The sequence below is a fragment of the Nerophis ophidion genome, linkage group LG20, assembly GCF_033978795.1.
Source record: "Nerophis ophidion isolate RoL-2023_Sa linkage group LG20, RoL_Noph_v1.0, whole genome shotgun sequence".
NCBI lineage: Eukaryota > Metazoa > Chordata > Actinopteri > Syngnathiformes > Syngnathidae > Nerophis > Nerophis ophidion.
In genome coordinates this window covers 16,552,491-16,572,834 of record NC_084630.1, presented here as the reverse complement: position 1 = coordinate 16,572,834, position 20,344 = coordinate 16,552,491, and the positions used below count along the sequence as shown (strand labels likewise).

The 20,344-nt window shown below is 45.6% G+C and overlaps 1 protein-coding gene across 4 annotated transcripts in view; it reads right to left on the bottom strand.

Moving 5' to 3' along the window:
- Positions 1–335: 335 nt before the first annotated feature.
- The window catches only part of cc2d1a (coiled-coil and C2 domain containing 1A), a 58,127-nt gene continuing 38,118 nt past the window's right edge, over positions 336–20,344 (bottom strand). For 3 of the 4 annotated variants that reach the window (XR_009803108.1, XR_009803109.1, XR_009803110.1), the window contains 6 exons: positions 18,434–18,546; positions 1,624–1,755; positions 1,440–1,566; positions 1,299–1,375; positions 1,144–1,191; positions 336–586 (listed from right to left, as the gene is read on the bottom strand). Coding sequence is in view for 1 of the 4 variants with exons in the window: in XM_061880612.1 (XP_061736596.1) it covers positions 554–586; positions 1,144–1,191; positions 1,299–1,375; positions 1,440–1,566; positions 1,624–1,755 (417 nt within the window). In the remaining 3 variants the exon portion in view is untranslated. The remainder of the gene's footprint in view (positions 587–1,143; positions 1,192–1,298; positions 1,376–1,439; positions 1,567–1,623; positions 1,756–18,433; positions 18,547–20,344) is intronic. The other variant, XM_061880612.1, reaches the window with a different exon arrangement.

The following is a 20,344-nucleotide window of genomic DNA, read 5'->3' as shown; positions in this document are numbered from 1 at the left end:
TGTTTTTGATCATTATTTGGTTTACAGTGTTTTACTTAAATTTTATGGTTTTCATTTGGCAGCCGTAGCTGCCAGGAGATTACCGTTTTTTTACAGAATTTTTTTTTACAGTGTACTTTACTGAGGGTGTACTACAAGTCATAGAATACTTCACTATTGTCTATTTACTGTGATGCATTACCTTACACCAGCAGACATCAGCTGGTAGGAATGATCAGCATTTATTTGCAGCTTATATCTCGGTGCGCTCTTTAGTCCGTAAAATACGGTATTACATTTATTTATTTTATATGCAGGCACATATGATCCATAGTTGATTTATTTATTTTTTGCTGGTATCTGATTGATATGCAATATCAATATCAGACGGGACACTTCGACTGACTATTGTTTTTTTTTTTCTCAGAATGTTATGTCCTAAGATTTATAATTAACATGAGCAGCACAGTCATGTATGGTCTGATGAGTACCAAAGTGTTAGTGTATGTGTGTGTGCGTGTATAAGTAAAAAAGATAACAGTACTGCAGCCAATTCCTTGAACCGCTAGTCTTCTTATCCAGCACGTTTCCTTTGCAGCGATTCCAACTGAAGAATCAAACACACATTAGTTTTTTTTACACTTACTGTACAGGCCAAAAGTTTGGACACAACTTCTCATTCAATGCATTTTTCTTTTCATGGCTATTTACATTGTAGATTGTCACTGAAGGCATCAAAACTATGAATGAACACATGTGAAGTTATGTACTTAACAAAAAAATGTGAAATAACTGAAAACATGTTTTATATCCTATGTTTCTTCAAAATAGCCTCCCTTTGCTGATTACTTTTTCGCACACTCTTGGCATTCTCTCGAAGAGCTTCAAGAGGTAGTCACCTGAAATGGTTTTCACTTCACAGGTGTGCTTGAAGCTCATCGAGAGAAGGGTGGCTATTTTGAAGAAATTAGAACGTAAAACATGTTTTCAGTTATTTCACCTTGTTTGGTTAAGTATATAACTCTACATGTGCTCATTCATTGTTTTGATGCTTCAGTGAAAAGCTACAAAGTAAATAGTCATGAAATTAAAGAAAACTCATTGAATGAGAAGGTGTATCCAAACTTTTGGACTGTACTGCATGTCCTACACAAGAAGCCTCACCTCGTTTTCTACCATCCTCAACCTGTTAAGAGCATCCTTGGCAGCATCCTCGAAAGAGTGAAAGGATGGAGACCTCCATTATTATTGTAGTACTTTAAGTAGTATACATTTTTTAAGAATGAACTGTTTGAACAGCAGTAAAACCTTGCACTCACTCTGTTGCCTTGACTTGAGAATTTCTTCACAGAGTCAGCAAGTCCTTGGGTGAAGCGCCGCAGCACTTTTTCATACTCTGTACACCGAGGACACAAAAGATGTGTTGAGTTGTTTCCATAGGATTAAGAAGTTTACGTTACCTGTGAGCAAAGCAGAAGATGCTCCCTCCAGCTGTGCCTTTTGCCACTGCAGTCTGTGTGTGACATCTTTGTACTGATGAAGAACATCACTTGGAGGGTCTTGTCTGTTCTTCTTGTACTCTGTAATCTAAGAGAAACATCCGCCGTGACCCTTGAAGATGTGACACGCATGATGCAAACACACCTTTCTCTCCAAGCGCTCCTTGTCGTAGTTGAGCAGACTGAAGCTGTGCAGTTTGTACAAGTTCTTGGCCTGACTGCTCCTGCTGCTACAGCTGCTGGCTTCATGTTTGGCTTTGGATCGAGGAGATAGAGCCTGAATAATGCAAACACAAACACATACTGACACACACACTTGGACTGAGGAAGACAAACACACAGTGGTGTGCTGTTAAGGCCAGCAAGGCCTTTTCTGCTGTCCTAATATAACCAGAAATCATGATCATAATCCATCCATCCATCTTCTTCCGCCTATCTGAGGTCGGGTTGCAGGGGCAGAAGCCTAAGCAGGGAATCCCAGACTTCCCTCTCCACAGCCATTTCGTCCAGGACCTCCCGGGGGCACCTGAGGCGTTCCCAGGCCTGCCGGGAGACATAGTCTTCCCAACGTGTCCTGGGTCTTATCCGTGGCCTCCTACCGATCGGACGTGCCCGAAACACCTCCATAGGGAGGCGTTTGGGTGGCATCCTGACCAGATGCCCGAACCACCTCATCTGGCTCCTCTTGATGTGGAGGAGCAGTGGCTTTAGTTTGAGCTCCTCCCGGATGACAGAGCCTCTCACCCTATCTCTGAGGGAGAGCCCCGCCACCTGGCGGAGAAACTCATTTCGGCCACTTGTGCCCGTGATCTTGTCTTTTCGGTCATAACCCAAAGCTCATGACCTCAAAGTGAGGATGGGAACGTAGATCGAACGGCAAATTGAGAGCTTTGCCTTCCGGCTCAGCTACTTCTCGGATCGATAAAGCGTCCGCATTACTGAAGACGCCGCACGGATCCGCCTGTCGACCTCACGATCCACTCTTCCCTCACTCGTGAACGATATTCCGAGGTACTTGAACTCCACTTGGGGAAAGATCTCCTCCCCAACACGGAGATGGCGCTCCACCCTTTTCCGGGTGGGAACCATGGACTGAGACATGGAGGTGCTAATTCCCATCCCAATCGCTTTACACTCTGCTGCGAACTGATCCAGTGAGAGCAGAATATCTTGGCCAGACGCAGCCATCAGGACCACATAGTCTGCAAAAAGCAGAGACCTAATCCTGCAGCCTTCAAACCAGCTAACCCGACTGTGCCTAGAAATTCTGTCCATAAAAGTTATGAACAGAATCGGTGACGAAGAGCAGCCTTGGAGGAGTCCAATCCTCACTGGAAACAAGTCTGACTTACTGATCATACAGGAAACGGACCGCCACAATCAGACAGTCCGTTATCCCATACTCTTTGAGCACTCCCCCCCACATGACTTCTCAAGGGACACGGTCGAATGCCTTAAGCAAGTCCACAAAGCACATGTAGACTGGTTGGGCAAACTCCCATGCACCCTCAAGGACCCTGCCGAGAGTATAAAGCTGGTCCACAGTTCCACAACCAGGAAGAAAACCACACTGTTCCTCCTGAATCCGAGGTTTGACTATCTGGTGTAGCCTCTTTTCCACAGTACACCTGAATAGACCTTACCGGGAAGGCTGAGGAGTGTGATCCCACGATAGTTGGAACACACCCTCCAGTTCCGCTTCTTAAAGAGAGGAACCACCACCCCAGGCTGCCAATCCAGAGGTACCACCCCCGATGTCCACGCAATGTTGCAGAGTGTTGTCAACCAAGACAGCCCCACAGCATCCAGAGCCTTAAGGAAATCCGGGCGAATCTCTTCCACTCCCGGGGCCTAGCCACCGAGGAGCTTTTTAACAATTAGATTACCCAGGCACTGCTTCCTCATAGGAAGAGGTGTTGGTAGAAGAGGTCTTTAAAGTATTCCCTCCACAGATCCACAACATCCGCAGTTGAGGTCAGCAGAACAACATCCGCACCATACACGGTGTTGACATTGCACTTTCCGGAAGTGGCGGATGGTGGTCCAGAATGGCTTCGAAGCCGTCTGGAAGTCATTTTCCATTGTTTCCCTGAACTCCTCCCATGTCAGAGTTTTTGCCTCCGCGATTTCTGAAGCCGCACACCGCTTGGCCTGTTGGTACATGTCTGCTTCCCCCGGAGTCCTATGAGCCAAAAGAACCCGACAGGACACTTTTCTTCAGCTTGACGGCATCCCTCACCGCTCGTGTCCACCAGCGGGTTCTAGGATAACCGCCACGACAGGCACTAACCACTTTTCGGAGACAGCTCCAATCGGCCACCTCGACATTAGTGGTACGGAACATGGTCCATTCGGACTCAATGTCCAACACCTTCCTCGTGACATGTTCAAAGTTCTTCCGGAGGCGGGAATTGAAACTCTCTCTGACAGGAGACTCTTCTAGGCGTTCCCAGCAGACCATCACAATGTGTTTGGGCTTGCCAGGCCCCCCCCCCAGCGAGGTGACGTTCCACGACCCAAGAGCTAGCTTATGTAGCCGAGGATTGGACCGCCAAGTGCCCTGTCTTCGGCGGCCGCTCAGCTCACATTGCACCCGACCTTTATGGCCTTTGCTAAGGGTGGTGAGCCCGTTGGAGGGGGGACCCACATTGCCTCTTCGGGCCGAGCCCCTTGGGCCACCAGGCGCTTGCCATCGCGCCCCACATGCGGGCCTGGCTCCAGAGGGGGGCCCAGGTGACCCGCGTCCGGGCGAGGAAAATCTGGGTCCTTCAGGGTTTTTTTTCATGGAGGTCTTTGGAGCTGCTCTTTGTCTTTTGTCTGATCCCTCACCTAGGACCTGTTTGTCTTGATAGACCCTACCAGGGGGCATAGAAGCCCCTGGACAACATAGCTCCTAGGATCATTGGGACACGCAAACTCCTTTACCACTATAAGGTGGCAGCTCAGACAAGTAATGTTTAATTTAATTTCCTTAAATAACTAAAAGTATTCATATTCTTTTCATGTCATATTTTGCACCTTCCAGTGTTGTTGTTTTTAGGTTAGAGTTTGTATCCAATTAGAATTCAGCTAGCATATGTTGCCATTCTGTTCGAAATCTGCTCAGGGCTTTCAGAATCAACAATGCGGACGTCTGTGCACTGTAAGTGAACGGGCACATACAGTTGATAAGACAATTGCTATAGCCAATCAGATCACAAGTTGTTGACAGCAAGGCCTTCCAGCTGGCTTTACGCTGTAAATTGATACTCACTTGGGAGTTCCAAGTGAGTATCCAATCACAAGTTGCGAAAACAGGAAGTGGCACCAGAGCCATAGAAAGTCACATAAATGTTGATTAGGTGGCAGATATAAATTTGCAATGCCCTTTTCGATAAGGATACTTAGGAGAAACTAGATCTTGTGAGACGAGGTCGGCCGACACCAGAAGCTCGCTATGCTGTCCTGGTGGTGAAAGGGTTTGCCCGCCACTTTCACTTAAATCAACCGACTACGAGGGGTACCACTGGCTTATACGGCGTCGGATGGGTTCTACAAAGTGTGATTTCAATATTTAATATTAACTTTATTTGTTCAAGTTTCATTTGTTTTATACAATTCTTTAAATTTTGACAGTACCACATAAGATAGGTTTTAACTGCTAAAGCGGGTTTATTTAATTTTAAATGCACCCAAAAATACACCATTTTGTAAACTGTTGAGGGGATTCAATACAAGGTAGTGTGCAAGTGTGTGTCAATGTGGTGACATAAATAACGGTATTTTAAGAAATTAAGTCGGACTAAGTAGGACATCAATGAAGGCCTAGGTGAGAAATGCATGGCCCGCCACTGCAAACACATGAATCGGCAGAACACACGTAAAGACTAATGATAGTAACAAACTGAGCTCCACAGAAGTAACCAGACTGAAATAAAGAAATTAGTGCAGACTCAGCCAACTGCAACAAGTGTTAGTATGTAATGCTTTGTGAGACAGTCTGACGCTCTTTTTCAAACTTTAAATGATAAATGGGTTGTACTTGTATAGCGCTTTTCTACCTTCAAGGTACTCAAAGCGCTTTGACACTACTTCCACATTCACCCATTCACACACACATTCACACACTGATGGAGGGAGCTGCCATGCAAGGCGCTAACCAGCACCCATCAAGAGCAAGGGTGAAGTGTCTTGCTCAGGACACAACGGACGTGAAGAGGTTGGTACTAGGTGGGGATTGAACCAGGGACCATCGGGTTGCCCACGGCCACTCTTCCACTGCGCCACGCTGTCCCAAACTTTGTTGCCTCTTGCTTCAGCGGTCGCGGAGGCAAAAACTCGGACATGGGAGGAGTTCGAAAAAGCCATGGAAAACGACTTCAGAACGGCTTCAAAGCAATTCTGGACCACCATCCGCCGCCTCAGGAAGGGGAAGCAGTGCACTGTCACAACCGTGTATGGTGCGGATGGTGTTCTGCTGACCTCGACTGCGGATGTTAAATGGTAAAAAATGGTACATGGTTGTACTTGTATAGCGCTTTTCTATCCCTTTTTAAGGAGCCCAAAGCGTTTTGACAGTATTTCCACATTCACCAATTCATACACACATTCACACACTGATAGCGGAAGCTGCCATGCAAGGCGCTAACCAGGGCCCATCAGGAGCAAGGGTAAAGTGTCTTGCCCAAGGACACAAGGGACGTGACTAGGATGGTAGATGATGGGGATTGGACCAGTAACCCTCAGATTGCTGGTACGGCCACTCTCCCAACTTCGCCACGCCGTCCCCATGCTGTAGATCGGTGGAGGTAATACTTCGAAGTCCTCCTCAATCCCACCAACACATATTCCTATGAGGAAGCAGTGCCTGGGGAATCTGTGGTGGGCTTTCCTTTTTCTGGGGCTGAGGTTGCTGAGGAAGTTAAAAAGCTTTCGGTGGCAAGGCCCTGGGGTGGATGAGATCCGCCCAGAGTTCCTTCAGGCTATGGATGCTGTGGGGCTGTCTTGTTTGACAAGACTCTGCAGCATCGCGTGGACATCGGTGGCGGTACCTCTGGATTGGCAGACCGGGGTGGTGGTTTCTCTCTTTAAGAAGGGGAACCAGAGGTTGTGTTTCCACAATCATGGGATCACTTCTCAGCCTTCCCGGTAAATTTTATTCAGGTGTACTGGAGATGAGGTTACGCCGGATAGTCAAACCTCAGATTCAGGAGGAACAGTGTGGTTTTCGTCCTGGTCTTGGAACTGTGGACCAGCTCTATACTCTCGGCAGGGTCTTTGAGGGTGCATGGGAGTTTGCCCAACCAGTCTACATGTGCTTTGTGGACTTGGAGAAGGCATTCGACCGTGTCCCTTGGGAAGTCCTGTGGGGAGTGCTCAAAGAGTATGGGGTATCGGACTGTCTGATTGTGGCGGTCTATTCCCTGCACGATCAATGTCAGAGCTTGTTTAATGTTTCCAGTGAGTGTTGGACTCCGCCATGGCTGCCCTTTGTCACCAATTCTGTTCATAACTTTTATGGACAGACTTTCTAGGCGCAGTCAAGGCGTCCAGGGGATCTGGTTTGGTGGCTGCAGAATTAGGTCTCTGCTTTTTGCAGATGATTTGTTCCTGATGGCTTCATCTGGCCAGGATCTTCAGCTCTCACTGGATCGGTTCGCAGCCCAGTGGGAAGCGACTGGGATGAGAATCAGCACCTCCAAGTCCGAGTCCATGGTTTTTGCCCGGAATAGGGTGGAGGGCCATCTCCAGGTTGGGGAGGAGATCCTGCCCCAAGTGGAGGAGTTCAAGTACCTAGGAGTCTTGTTCACGAGTGAGGGAAGAGTGGATCGTGAGATCGACGCGGCGTCTTCAGCAATGCGGACACTGTATCGATCCATTGTAGTAAAGAAGGAGCTGAGCCAAAAGGCAAAACTCTCAATTTACCGGTCGATCTACATTCCCAACCTCAAGTCTGGGATTCCCTGCTTAGGGTGCTGCCCCGGCGAACCGACCATGGGGAAGGGGAAGAAGATGGATGGATGGATGGATGGATGGATGGATGGATGGATGCCTACATCAACACCAACAACAGTGCTCAGTTCCAACATCAGACATACACCTTTGCTCTTCACAAAAACACAAAATGTCCTTATTATAAGGGTGTCCCAATCTGATATTGATATTAGATGTCAGTCCGATAAACAGAAAAAAAAAGCGATCGGATTATCTCGGCCTGAATCTAAAACTTCCAATATAAGAACTACGATAGTCTATTTTGCTCCTGCTGACATCTCTCCTTGCGAGCTTAGCAGGCAGATCATTTGAGAGCTTTTACGTAGGCTTTCCTTTAAAAAACAGAAATAAAGTATGTCAATATGACTTACATGAAATACTAAATAACTTCTCTATGACACAAAAACAATGCAGTTAAACAAATGTCCTAGCTAAATGCTAATTGGATAATAATTGGATATACTTTGTTTCGTGCGTCTTAAAGAGTGGCAGCACATCACAGTAGCTCCTTTAAATTCCTTCTTTTTACTTTATTTTTGGTATTAAGCGCAGGGGACGCCGGGACGCCGTGCCGGCATAAAGATGAGGGAGCGGAGAAGGAAACTTAAACCTGCAATTCCCTCTGTCCTCATGGGGAACGTGCGGTCTCACAAAATGGATTAATTGTTTGGGCTCGTCCGAACTTAAAAGGACTACGGCCTGTGCAGCATCATGTGCTTTACAGAAACATGGCTACACGCGGACTTCCCGGACCACTGCGCGTCTCTACCCGGCTTCACAACCTCACGGGCGGATAGAAACACACTCCTGAGCGGTAAGAAAAAAAGCGGCGGGATTGCCATCTTGGTGAACGAGAGGTGGTGTAATCCTGGACATATTACTGTTAAGGAGTGTGTTTGTGTGCCGGATATTGAACTTCTAGCTGTTGGAATTCGACCATATTATTTGCCAAAGGAGTTTACAGTGGGGCAAAAAAGTATTTAGTCAGGCACCGATTGTGCAAGTTCTCCCACTTAAAATAATGACAGAGGTCTGTAATTTTCATCATATGTACATTTCAACTGTGGGAGACAGAATGTGAAAAAAAATCCAGGAATTCACATTGTAGAAACTTTAAAGAATTTATTTGTAAATTATGGTGGATAATAAGTATTTGGTCAACCATTCAAAGCTCTCACTCATGGAAGGAGGTTTTGGCACAAAATGTCATGATTGATCCGTCTTTAACACGGACGGATCAATCGTCCTGTCCCCTTAGCAGAAAAACAGCCCCAAAGCATGATGTTTCCACCCCCATGCTTCACAGTAGGTATGGTGTTCTTGGGATGCAACTCAATATTCTTCTTCCTCCAAACATGATGAGTTAAGTTTATACCAAAAAGTTCTATTTTGGTTTCATCTGACCACATGACATTCTCCCAATCCTCTGCTGTATCATCAATGTATCCATTTTGGTATAAACTCAACTCGTCGTGTTTGGAGGAAGAAGAATACTGAGTTGAATCCTAAGAACACCATACCTACTGTGAAGCATGGGGGTAAAACATCATGGTTTGGGGCTTTTTTTCTGCTAAGCGGACAGGGCAATTGATCCATGTTAAGGAAAGAATGAATGGGGGCGTGTAGCGTGAGATTTTGAGCCAAAACCTCCTTCCACCAGTGAGAGCTTTGAATGGTTGACCAAATACTTATTTTCCACCATAATTTACAAATACATTCTTTAAAATTCCTACAATGTGAGTTCCTGAATTTTTTTTTTATATTCTGTCTCTCACAGTTGAAGTGTACCTATGATGAAACTTACAGACCTCTGTCATCATTTTTAGTGGGAGAACTTGCACAATCGGTGGCTGACTAAATACTTTTTTGCCCCACTGTACTTCTGTTATCTTCATCGGAGTGTGTGTCCCTCCTTCTGCTGACGAAGCTGTTGGTTGTGACACCATTCATGCCGCTGTTGCTAAGCAACAGACCAAACATCCCAATGCCCTCATTCTCATTTCGGGTGACTTTAATCATGTTTCTTTGGACTCTATTTTACCCACTTTACATCAATATGTGCACTGTGCAACACGGGAAAATAAAATTCTGGACCTACTTTATGCTTATTCAAAAGATGCATACAGAGCCACTGCCCTGCCCCCTAGGACGGTCTGATCACAATCTGGTGTTTTTAACAACTCATAATGGTTCTGCTGTGAGGAGGCAGCCCATCGCAACAAAATCAGTGCAGAGGAGGAACCAGGAGGCATGCATTGCCTTGCAATACTGCTTTGAGACTACAGACTGGGAAGTACTCTGTAAGCCCCACGGGACAGATATTGACAGCATCACAGACTGCATCACAGATTACATACATTTCTGTGAGGACTCCATCATCCCTACAAAAACTGTCCACTGTTACCCAAATAACAAGCCCTGGATCACCAGCCAGCTAAAGGTGCTGCTGAATTAAAAGAAGCTAGCCTTCCTTCAGATGTGGTGACCGGGGCGAGTTGAGGATGATACAGTGGCAGCTTAAAGTCCAGCTGCAAGAAGGGAAATATGCCTACAGGAGGAAGCTAGAGGCTAAACTCCAGCAGAACAACACTTGTGATGTGTGGAAATGCATGAAAGTCATCACAGGCTTCAACAACAAACCCAAACTGCTGGATGGGGGTGTAGGCACTGTACTGTGAATTCTACTAATAAAAGTTTCAATCAATCAAAAGTGTAAAGGAAAAAAGACACTTTTTATTTCAACCGTACTTCCCGTCAAAAGCCTAAAGACTGATCGCACAGTTCCTGTCTTCACAATAAAAGTGCTGCTCCATCACGCCTGCTCTAACAAAATAAGAGTCTCCGAAAGCCAGTGCAAACAAGCTAGCAAGCTACAGAGTTTTCCGCCAATGTATTTTTTGTAAAGTGTATAAAAACGAATATGGAAGCTGGACAAATAAGATGCCATAAACCAACGACTTTCTTGTGGTTATAGACAAAAAGGAGGAACATTTTTTCTCCTCCATTTGAAAACATGGACGTTATCAGCACTACTATCTGATTCCAATCAATGCAAGTCATCAGAATCAGGTAATACACCAACTTATTTTCTTGTCTTCATGAAAGATAGGAATCTATATGTTAAACATGCTTGTATTTTCATTAAAACACCTTTAACATGTGAACAAAAACGGCAAAATAAATAAATATAAATTACATACTGTATATATAAATGTATATATATATATATATATATATATATATATATATATATATATATATATATATATATATATATATGTGTGTATGTATATGATATGTGTGTGTATGTATTTTTTTCTTTTTTTTTTCTCCCCTCCCCCCCCACCCCCCCCCCCCCCCCCCGTTTACCTGTATGTCGGCAGACCCGTCAGCGATCCTGTTCTGTCTCCCTGTAATGTTTGTCTGATCTTGAATGGGATTGTGCTGAAAATTGTAATTTTCCTGAAGGAACTCTCCTGACGGAAAAAATAAAGTACTATCTAATCTAATCTAATATGAGGTAGATTAACGTTAAAAAACTTATTTGGGTGTTAACATTTAGTGGTCAATTGTACGGAATATGTATCTACTAATACAAGTTTCAATCGATCAATCAATCTATCAATGCCTACTGAGCCTATGGTGCTGTTAAGTTATTGTGGCTCAATGTGCCTTAATTTTTTTTATTTTAATGTATTATTATTTAATATATATTATTGTTTTAGTTGCTTAAGAGATATTCCTGGCTCTGAATTTGCTCATTGCTATTTTTATGTTTTAGTGTATTATTTGTTGCTCTAATCATTAAACAAACAGGTTCCTCATCAGTTACTCAGTACTTGAGTAGTTTTTTCACAACATACTTTTTACTTTTACTCAAGTAAATATTTGGGTGACTACACCTTACTTTTACTTGAGTAATAAAACTCTAAAGTAACAGTACTCTTACTTGAGTACAATTTCTGGGGTACTCGATCCACCTCTGCCAGTTTTTATAGATAAAAGTTTTTTTACTCATGTTTTTGGTGTGGTTACAAACAGTTTTGCTCAATAAAGTGATTGATGAAATTTCTGTCCGTATAGACGATAATTGAACTGTGTTGATAAAGATTGTATTATTCATCGGGGCCACTCTTGTTGTCACTTGTATCTCATAAGAGTTGCATTGCAAAATCATACAGAATAAATTGTTATGTGCTTATGTTGTCTAGAATCGGATGGGATTTTTGATTTTCTGTGCGGCATTAATTTGCTGTGCGTAGAGAACGCGTGAGCAGTGCGCAATTGCCCAGGCGCGCACCTTAGAGGGAACGTTGCCTGTGAGCCTCTCTGTAAAAATGAGCTTATGAAAGCGAAGAAAAGTGGACAGTGAGTGCCGAGTATTTAATGCAGAGCTGACAACACATTTTTTTTTTTACTGAAGTCCGATCAAAGGCTGTGTGTCTGATATACCAAAAAACTGTCGCGGTTTACAAAGGTGCAATATCAGCCGCCTCTTTGCTACAAAAGATGCTAACTTTGTTTCGCTCGGCCTACGTCCGTGAGCAGACATTCAGCATCATGAACATCAAAAAATCCCGTCACAGATCCAGGTTAACTGAACAGTACCTTGGAGCTATCCTGAGAATTGCCACAACCAAACTCACTCCAGACTTCGATGCATTGGCGAAAAAGGGAGATCAACAACACTGTTCCCACTGAAACTGAGTTTCTCTGCTGTTATTCTGTGATAATCAAATGTAAACAATTTAAATAAATCAAATGTATGATGTGAATTTCTCTACTGTGTTTATTCTTAATCAAATGAAATTAATGCATTTGAAAAAATAAAACTGTACAATGAGCCTTGCTGCCTACTCATGATACGTTACATGTTTGTAAGGCCAAATCCTCTTACGTAATGGCTTTTACATGTAATTTATATTATTTCACACAAACACTCCATCCATCCGTTCCTGGCCCGGCCCCCTTGTCAAATCTTAGAACCCAATGTGGCCCTACTGGCAAAAAAGTTTGCCCACCCCTGCTTTAACACCATTCAGCCAATTCTGATGAGTGACACGTTACTCAGGATGGGTGTCAGTTCATCCATTGTTTCCTGTATCACTGAGAACCTGTCTGACAGGCCCCCGTTTGTGCGACTGGGGAGCTCTCTGTCGGACACCGTGGTCAGTGGAGTAGGTGCTCCACAGGGGACAGTTTTTGATTGATTGATTGATACTTTAATTAGTAGATTGTACAGTTCAGTACATATTCCGTACAATTGACCACTAAATTAGTTTTTCAACTTGTTTAAGTCGGGGTCCACGTTAATCAATTCATGTCCTGTCTCCTTTCCTGTTCACCCTGTACACCTCAGACTTCCAGTACAGTTCCAGGTTCTGCCACCTGCAGAAATACTCTGACGACTCTGCTGTGTGTCGGAGAGGGACAGGAATTGGAGTACACGACACTGATCACTAACTTTGTGGAGTGGTCTCAGGCGAACCATCTGGTCCTTAATGTGGACAAGACCAAGGAGCTGGTCATCGACTTCAGGAAGAGTATGACCCTGGTGGAGCCCATCAAGATCCAGGGCCGGAAGGTAACAGTAGTCGGGCAGTATAAGTATCTGGGAGTTCATTTGAACAGCAGACTGGACTGGAAGGACAACTGCAATGCTGTTTACAAGAAAGGCATGAGCAGACTCTTTTTTCTGAGGAAGCTTAGGTCCTTTAATGTGCATACTTGCCAACCTTGAGACCTCCAATTTCGGGAGGTGGGGTGGTGGGGTGGGGTGTGTGGTCAGGGGTTGGGTGAGGGTTGTGGTTGGGGGCGGGGCGTTGTTGGGGGCATGGTTAAGAGGGGAGGAGTATATTTATAGCTATCCATCCATCCATTTCCTACCGCTTATTCCCTTTGGGGTCACGGCGGGGCGCTGGTGCCTATCTCAGCTTCAATCGGGAGGAAGACGGGGTACACCCTGGACAAGTCGCCACCTCATCGCAGTGTGTGTAGAAATCTTTATTTATTATTGAATCACTTGTTTATTTTTTTATAGTTGGGGCTTCACGGTGGCAGAGGGGTTAGTTGCGTCTGCCTCACAATACGAAGGTCCTGCAGTCCTGGGTTCAATCCCAGGCTCGGGATCTTTCTGTGTGGAGTTTGCATGTTCTCCCCGTGAATGCGTGGGTTCCCTCCGGGTACTATGGCTTCCTCCCACTTCCAAAGACATGCACCTGGGGATAGGTTGATTGGCAACACTAAATTGGCCCTAGTGTGTGAATGTTGTCTGTCTCTCTGTGTTGGCCCTGTGATGAGGTGGCGACTTGTCCAGGGTGTACCCCACCTTCTGCCCGATTGTAGCTGAGATAGGCGCCAGCGACCCCAAAAAGGGAATAAGTGGTAGTAAATGGATGGATGGATGGAAGTTTTTAGTTATTTTTCTATCTTTTTTTCCAAATAGTTCAAGAAAGACCACCACAAATGCGCAATATTTTGGACTGTTATACAATTTAATAAATCAGAAACTAATGACATAGTGCTGTATTTTACTTCTTTATCTTTTTTATTTCAACCAAAAATGCTTTGCTCTGATTAGAGGATACTTGAATTAAAAAAAATTTCACAGTGGGCACATCTCTGAAAAAAGGTTGAGAACCACTGCTCTAAAAGCCGTAGATGTTATTGTCACATATGCATGCACAGTAGATGGCAGTATTGTCCTGTTTAAGAGTGTCAAAACATTGCTGTTTAAGGCAGACAAACTGCTTTACGGTAGACGAAAACGTGACTGCTGCTGTAGTGTGTTGTTGCCGCGCTGGGAGGAAGTTAATGAGACTCTCCAAGAATAAACCCACATAAGAAACCAAGAACTCGTCCTCGATCTTTCTACAGTTATAACCTCATTGGGCAGGCACTCTGTTCATATTGTGGGAAAGCGGACGTGAAAACAGGCTGTCGACACGTCACCCGGGTCCGCATGGAGCTGGAGGGGGCGCGGCCTCCAGCTCCGCCTGAATTTCGGGAGAAAATTTGTCCTGGGAGGTTTTCGGGAGAGGCGTTGGATTTCGGGAGTCTCCCGGAAAATCCGGGAGGGTTGGCAAGTACAAACCCCATTTCCATATGAGTTGGGAAATTGTGTTAGATGCATATATAAACGGAATACAATGATTTGCAAATCCTTTTTAACCCATATTCAATTGAATGCACTACAAATACAAGATATTTGATGTTCAAACTCATTAACTTTATTTTTTTTTGCAATTAATAATTAACTCAGAATTTCACGTGCCAAAGTAGTTGGGAAAGGACATGTTCACCACTGTGTTACATCACCTTTTCTTTTAACAACACTCAATAAACGTTTGGGAACTGAGGTAACTAATTGTTGAAGCTTTAAAAGTGAAATTCTTTCCCATTCTTGTTTTATGTAGAGTTTCAGTCTTTCAACAGTCCGGGGTCTCCGCTGCCGTATTTTACGCTTCATAACGCGCCACACATTTTCGATTGGCGGCAGGTCTGGACTGCAGGCGGGCCAGAAAAGTACCCGCACTCTTTTTTTACGAAGCCACACTGTTGTAACACTTGTCTTGCTGAAATAAGCAGGGGCGTCCATGATAACGTTGCTTGGATGACAACGTATATTGTTACAAAACCTGTATGGACCTTTCAGCATTAATGGTGCTGTTCTGAAGGTTTGCATTTTTGCGTAATAGTTCCTTTAAGTTCTACAGTTAGGAGATCATTTCTGCTATGGGATTATTTTTATTATTATTTATTTCTATTTACTAGCTGAAATGTGTATTCTCAAGTTGTTTAACCGTTTCTATGGTTACGGTTGCTACGGTTACGGGCAGTTCCGTTTCCGCCAGCTGGTAGAAAAAACTGTTAAAAGAGTTCCGGCACTAACAGACAGTGCAGCGTTGGTAATATTTCATGGAAGACAGTTTACCACGATTGCAGATCGAAGAAAGAATCACAGTAAGAGTTCTATTTCAGAGCATTATAAATGACAGTGTATCAGTAGCACTAGTTAAAGTTTAGGACATTTAGGACGTTTAGGCGCTTCACGTTGCTAGTATACGTGAAGTGCATGCTAACTGCTAGGAAGTTAACCGCAGCTTGCACTTGTGTTTGTGTGCTGCACCGTGACTTCACTAACGGCAGGTTTAGTCACGTTGGACTTAAATTCGTTATGTAGACCCTTTACCACGGTGACTGTATAATTTGGAGAGCGAGTGTGGACAGTATAGCGAGTTTAGTTCTTTGCTATTGTTGCTACATTGCTGCGAGGGATGTGGACACGCGAGGTTGGGGTGTTCATTGCACGCGCTCACAGACTAGTCGACAGAGAGGTGACCCAGGACGAGGCCAGTTCTCCTCTCGCTCCAGACTGGACCTCCTGAGGCGTCCCCCCTCTCCAACGTCCCCTTTGTATCCGGCAGTTTCAACTCACCCACCCCTAAGTGCACCACCGAATCAGCAGGACCACAACGGACAATCTTCTGGCCCAGCCAAGGGGCCCAGGTTGGACTGTGTGTGTGTGTTGTGTGATTGGTTTAGTGTGGGTTGCTCTGTTGGGGAGGTAACGTGTGAGTGGGGAAAAGTGTATGAGGGTATTTAATGTGTGGTTATTGTATGTCTATCTGGTCATTATATAGTAAATTGTTAAACTGTATAAGCCGCCTCCTCTCACGCTCTCTAAAATTAGATTCTTGCATAAATATAGTATAATTCAAGTCATCCCCCTGAGGTAAAAATACAGTCCTTTACAGGCCCCCGTACATTTTGGTCCTTCGAGCTGGATCTAATCAGTTAGGATGTCCAAGTCCTGAGAGTGAGAGAGCCTTAAGCCCCTCCCCAGAACCACCGGCACGCCCTGTCAGAGAGCGCAGGTTACCCACTAGATTACAGGACTATCACTTGACTACCCAGACGGGACTGACAGCCCTAGTAGTTCAGAGAGTAAAGCACCCCAAGTGGCGGAGGGCATTATTGCAACACCTGACTTAAAATTGACTACACAACCCAGTATTCACCCCTTCTCCTCACTACAAAGGGATTAAGAGAGACAGGAAAAGGCGGGCCCACTACTGGCAGCAGTCATCCCCCGCCGACAGAAATCGCCAGCCAAGGTGAAACGGAGGAGGAGGAACGGTACAAAGAGGATCCACCAGGAGGTGGCAACTTACAGGACGGAGAGGAAATAGTTCCCCCAGATGCCGCCACCCCACTAGACAGGACTGACCCACGAACCTTCCATCCGGGTAAGTTTTACGAGAGCTCTTATCTTCAAGACAGGCCCCCCAAAGTAAAGTCTCGCCCGTCTTCCGGCACAACAGCGCCCATAGCAGCCGTACAGGTAGTCACCGTAGCAGCCACTCAGGGCGATCAAGCATTAAAAGTCTACTCTCTGAGAAGTTAATCCAGCAGTTGATTGACAACCAGGAGAACCGGCGCCAAGACGCCCTCGCCAGAGAGAAACGCCAAGAGCTACAGGAGCAGAAGCTATGCGATTAAGCCCGTGCTAGAGAGGAGCGTCTGCATGAAGAGGCCCGCGCTGCCAAGGAGCGCCTGGAGAGACAAACCCAGGCAACTGCGGAGGCACTACAGAAGGCTGCAGTCCAGAGCTTGGAGCTAGCTAAGCTCGCTTTATCCCGCCAACCAGAGGTCTTCCCCCCTGGCCTGATATCGAGAGCGCCCTCAAGGCCTGGCTCGCCAGAGGAAAGAGAGAGGAGCATGGAGAGGTCTGGAGCCCTGGACCCAGAAACCCAGAGCGCACGCGAAGAGGAAATGGAGCCTGACGAACGCTTGGACTCCCTTCTGGATCGTAGGGTGCAGTATCCACACGCTCCTCCCTCCTCCTCACCATCGCAATCAGCCCGCCGTAATGCGGGACAATACAACCCGCTTTCTCTCCACCCGCCTGGCTCCATTGTTCCCTTCTTTGCCCAAGGCAGCAGGGAGAACTACAGGGAGATGCGGCTGAGCCTGGAGTACCTGCTAGCAGAACCGCAGGTGTACCACAGTGAGCAGCAAAAGTGGCTCTCGCTCCATCTTCATTGCAAGCTACCAAAAGCTAAGAGACTTTGCTACTCCCACGCCAAGTCCCTCACGCCCTACACCGACAGCATCAGCGAGCTAGATCACCGCTGGGTATGTCCATGGGACCACATCCTCGACGAGGTTGAAGCCCTCGGGGAGTTACCCGAGATCAGGACCGACGTAGCCCTGGATGACTACGCCCTCCGCATCCGCTTTCTGGTCACAATGCTGAAGCTACAGGGACCGACTGGAGCCAGGGAACTAAATACAGGTTCCACCATGGAACGGTTCATGAGGAAGCTGCCCAAACACCGAGAGGAGAGGTTCCGGCGGCGCCACAGCCAGCTCCATCCCGATCAGCCAGCAGCCAGTTTAGAGGAGCTATCTGACATTCTCAGAAGCGAGGTTAAGCATATCCGTCTCCCAACGAAAGCTGAGCCGAAGTACAGCGGATACGATCGGTCTGATCGGGCCACCAAAAGGAAGGAAGGGTCAGTCCGTGTGATGACGACGATCCCACGGGGCTGACACTAAAGAGCGCTTTGAGTCACTAGAGAAAAGCGCTATATAAATATAATTTACTTCACTTCATTTAAGATGGTGCCGGTCATCCTACGCAATGACGAGAAGGAAATGTCGACCTACGCGATCATTGATGACGGTGCAGAGTGCACCATCCTGATGAAGGAGGCAGCCACCGCCCTCGGGCTCAAGGGTCATCCTAATCAGATGAACATCCTCACCATCCGACCCAAGCCCACCCAGGTTACGGGTGAGAGAGTGTCACTGGAGATCATGGCAATGGGGCGACCAGGAGAAGTCCACCTCCTGCGCGATGTGTTCACCGCGGCTTACGTGAGCCTTTCGAACCATGGTTACCCAATGAAGGCACTCAAAGCAAAGTACCCCCATCTGTCAGAGTTGAGTCTTGATCAAGAAGAGAAAGTGGCACCCACCATCCTACTCGGGTCCAATCAAGCAAGGCTGACCCTCCCAAGGCGCATCCTCGCAGGCCCTCGTGGCTGTCCCGTTGCCCTGGATACCCCACTTGGTTGGACTCTCCAAAGCCCTATCAACCCGGAATACAATGATTTGCAAATCATTTTCAACCCATATTCAGTTGAATATGCTACAAAGACAACTTATTTGATGTTAAAACTGATAAACATTTTTTTTTTTTTGCAAATAATCATTAACTTTAGAATTTGATGCCAGCAATACGTGACAAAGAAGTTGGGAAAGGTGACAATAAATACTGATAAAGTTGAGGAATGTTCATCAAACACTTATTTTGGAACATCCCACAGGTGTGTAGGTTAATTGGGAACAGGTGGGTGCCATGATTGGGTATAAAAGCAGCTTCCATGAAATGCTAAGTAATTCACAAACAAGGATGGGGTGAGGGTCACCAATTTGTAAGCAAATTATCGAACAGTTTTAGAACAACATTTCTCAACGAGCTATTGCAAGGAATTTAGGGATTTTACCATCTATGGTCAGTAAAATCATCAAAAGGTTCAGAAAATCTGGAGAAATCACTGCACGTAAGCGATGATATCACGGACCTTTGATCCTTTTAGGTGGTACTGCATCAAAAACCGACATCAGTGTGTAAAGGATATCCCCACATGGGCTCAGGAACACTTCATAACACCACTGTCAGTAACTACAGTTGGTCGCTACATCTGTAAGTGCAAGTTAAAACTCTACAATGCAAAGCGAAAGACATTTATCAAAGACACCCAGGAACACCGCCGGCTTCGCTGGGCCCAATCTCATCAAAGATGGACTGATGCAAAGTAGAAAGGTGTTCTGTGGTCTGACGAGTCCACATTTCAAATTATATTTGGAAACTGTGGACATGGTGTCCTCCGGAACAAAGAGGGAAATAACCATCCGGATTGTTAAAGGCGCAAAGTTCAAAAGCCAGCATCTGTGATGCTATGGGGGTGTAATAGTGCCCAAAGCATGGGTAACTTACACATCTGTGAAGGCACCATTAATGCTGAATGGTCCATACAGGTTTTAGAGCAACATATGTTGCCATCCATGCAATGTGATCATGGATGCCCCTGCTTATTTCAGCAAAACAATGCCAAGCCACGTGTTACAACAGCATGGCTTCGTAGTAAAAGAGTGCGGGTACTTTCCTGGCCCGCCTGTAATCCAGACATGTCTCTCATCGAAAATGTGTGGCGCATTATGAAGCGTAAAATACGACAAGACCCCGGACTGTTGAACAAATTATGCTGTACATCAAGCAAAAATGGTAAATGATTCCACTTTTAAAGCTTCAACGATTAGTTTCCTCAGTTCCCAAACGTTTATTGAGTATTGTTAAAAGAAAATGTGATGTAACACAGTGGTGAACATGCCCTTTCCCAACTACTTTGGCATGTGTTGCAGCCATGAAATTCTAAGTCAATTATTGATTGCAAAAAAAAATAAAGTTTATGAGTTTGAACATCAAATATCTTGTCTTTGTAGTGCATTCAACTGAATATGGGTTGAAAAGGATTTGCAAATCATTGTCCATCCATCCATCCATTTTCTACCGCTTATTCCCTTTCGGGGTCGCGGGGGGCGCTGGCGCCTATCTCAGCTACAATCGGGCGGAAGGCAGGGTACACCCTGGACAAGTCGCCACCTCATCGCAGGGCCAACACAGATAGACAGACAACATTCACACTCACATTCACACACTAGGGCCAATTTAGTGTTGCCAATCAACCTATCACCAGGTGCATGTCTTTGGAAGTGGGAGGAAGCCGGAGTACCCGGAGGGAACCCACGCATTCACGGGGAGAACATGCAAACTCCACACAGAAATATCCCGAGCCTGGATTTGAACCCAGGACTGCAGGAAC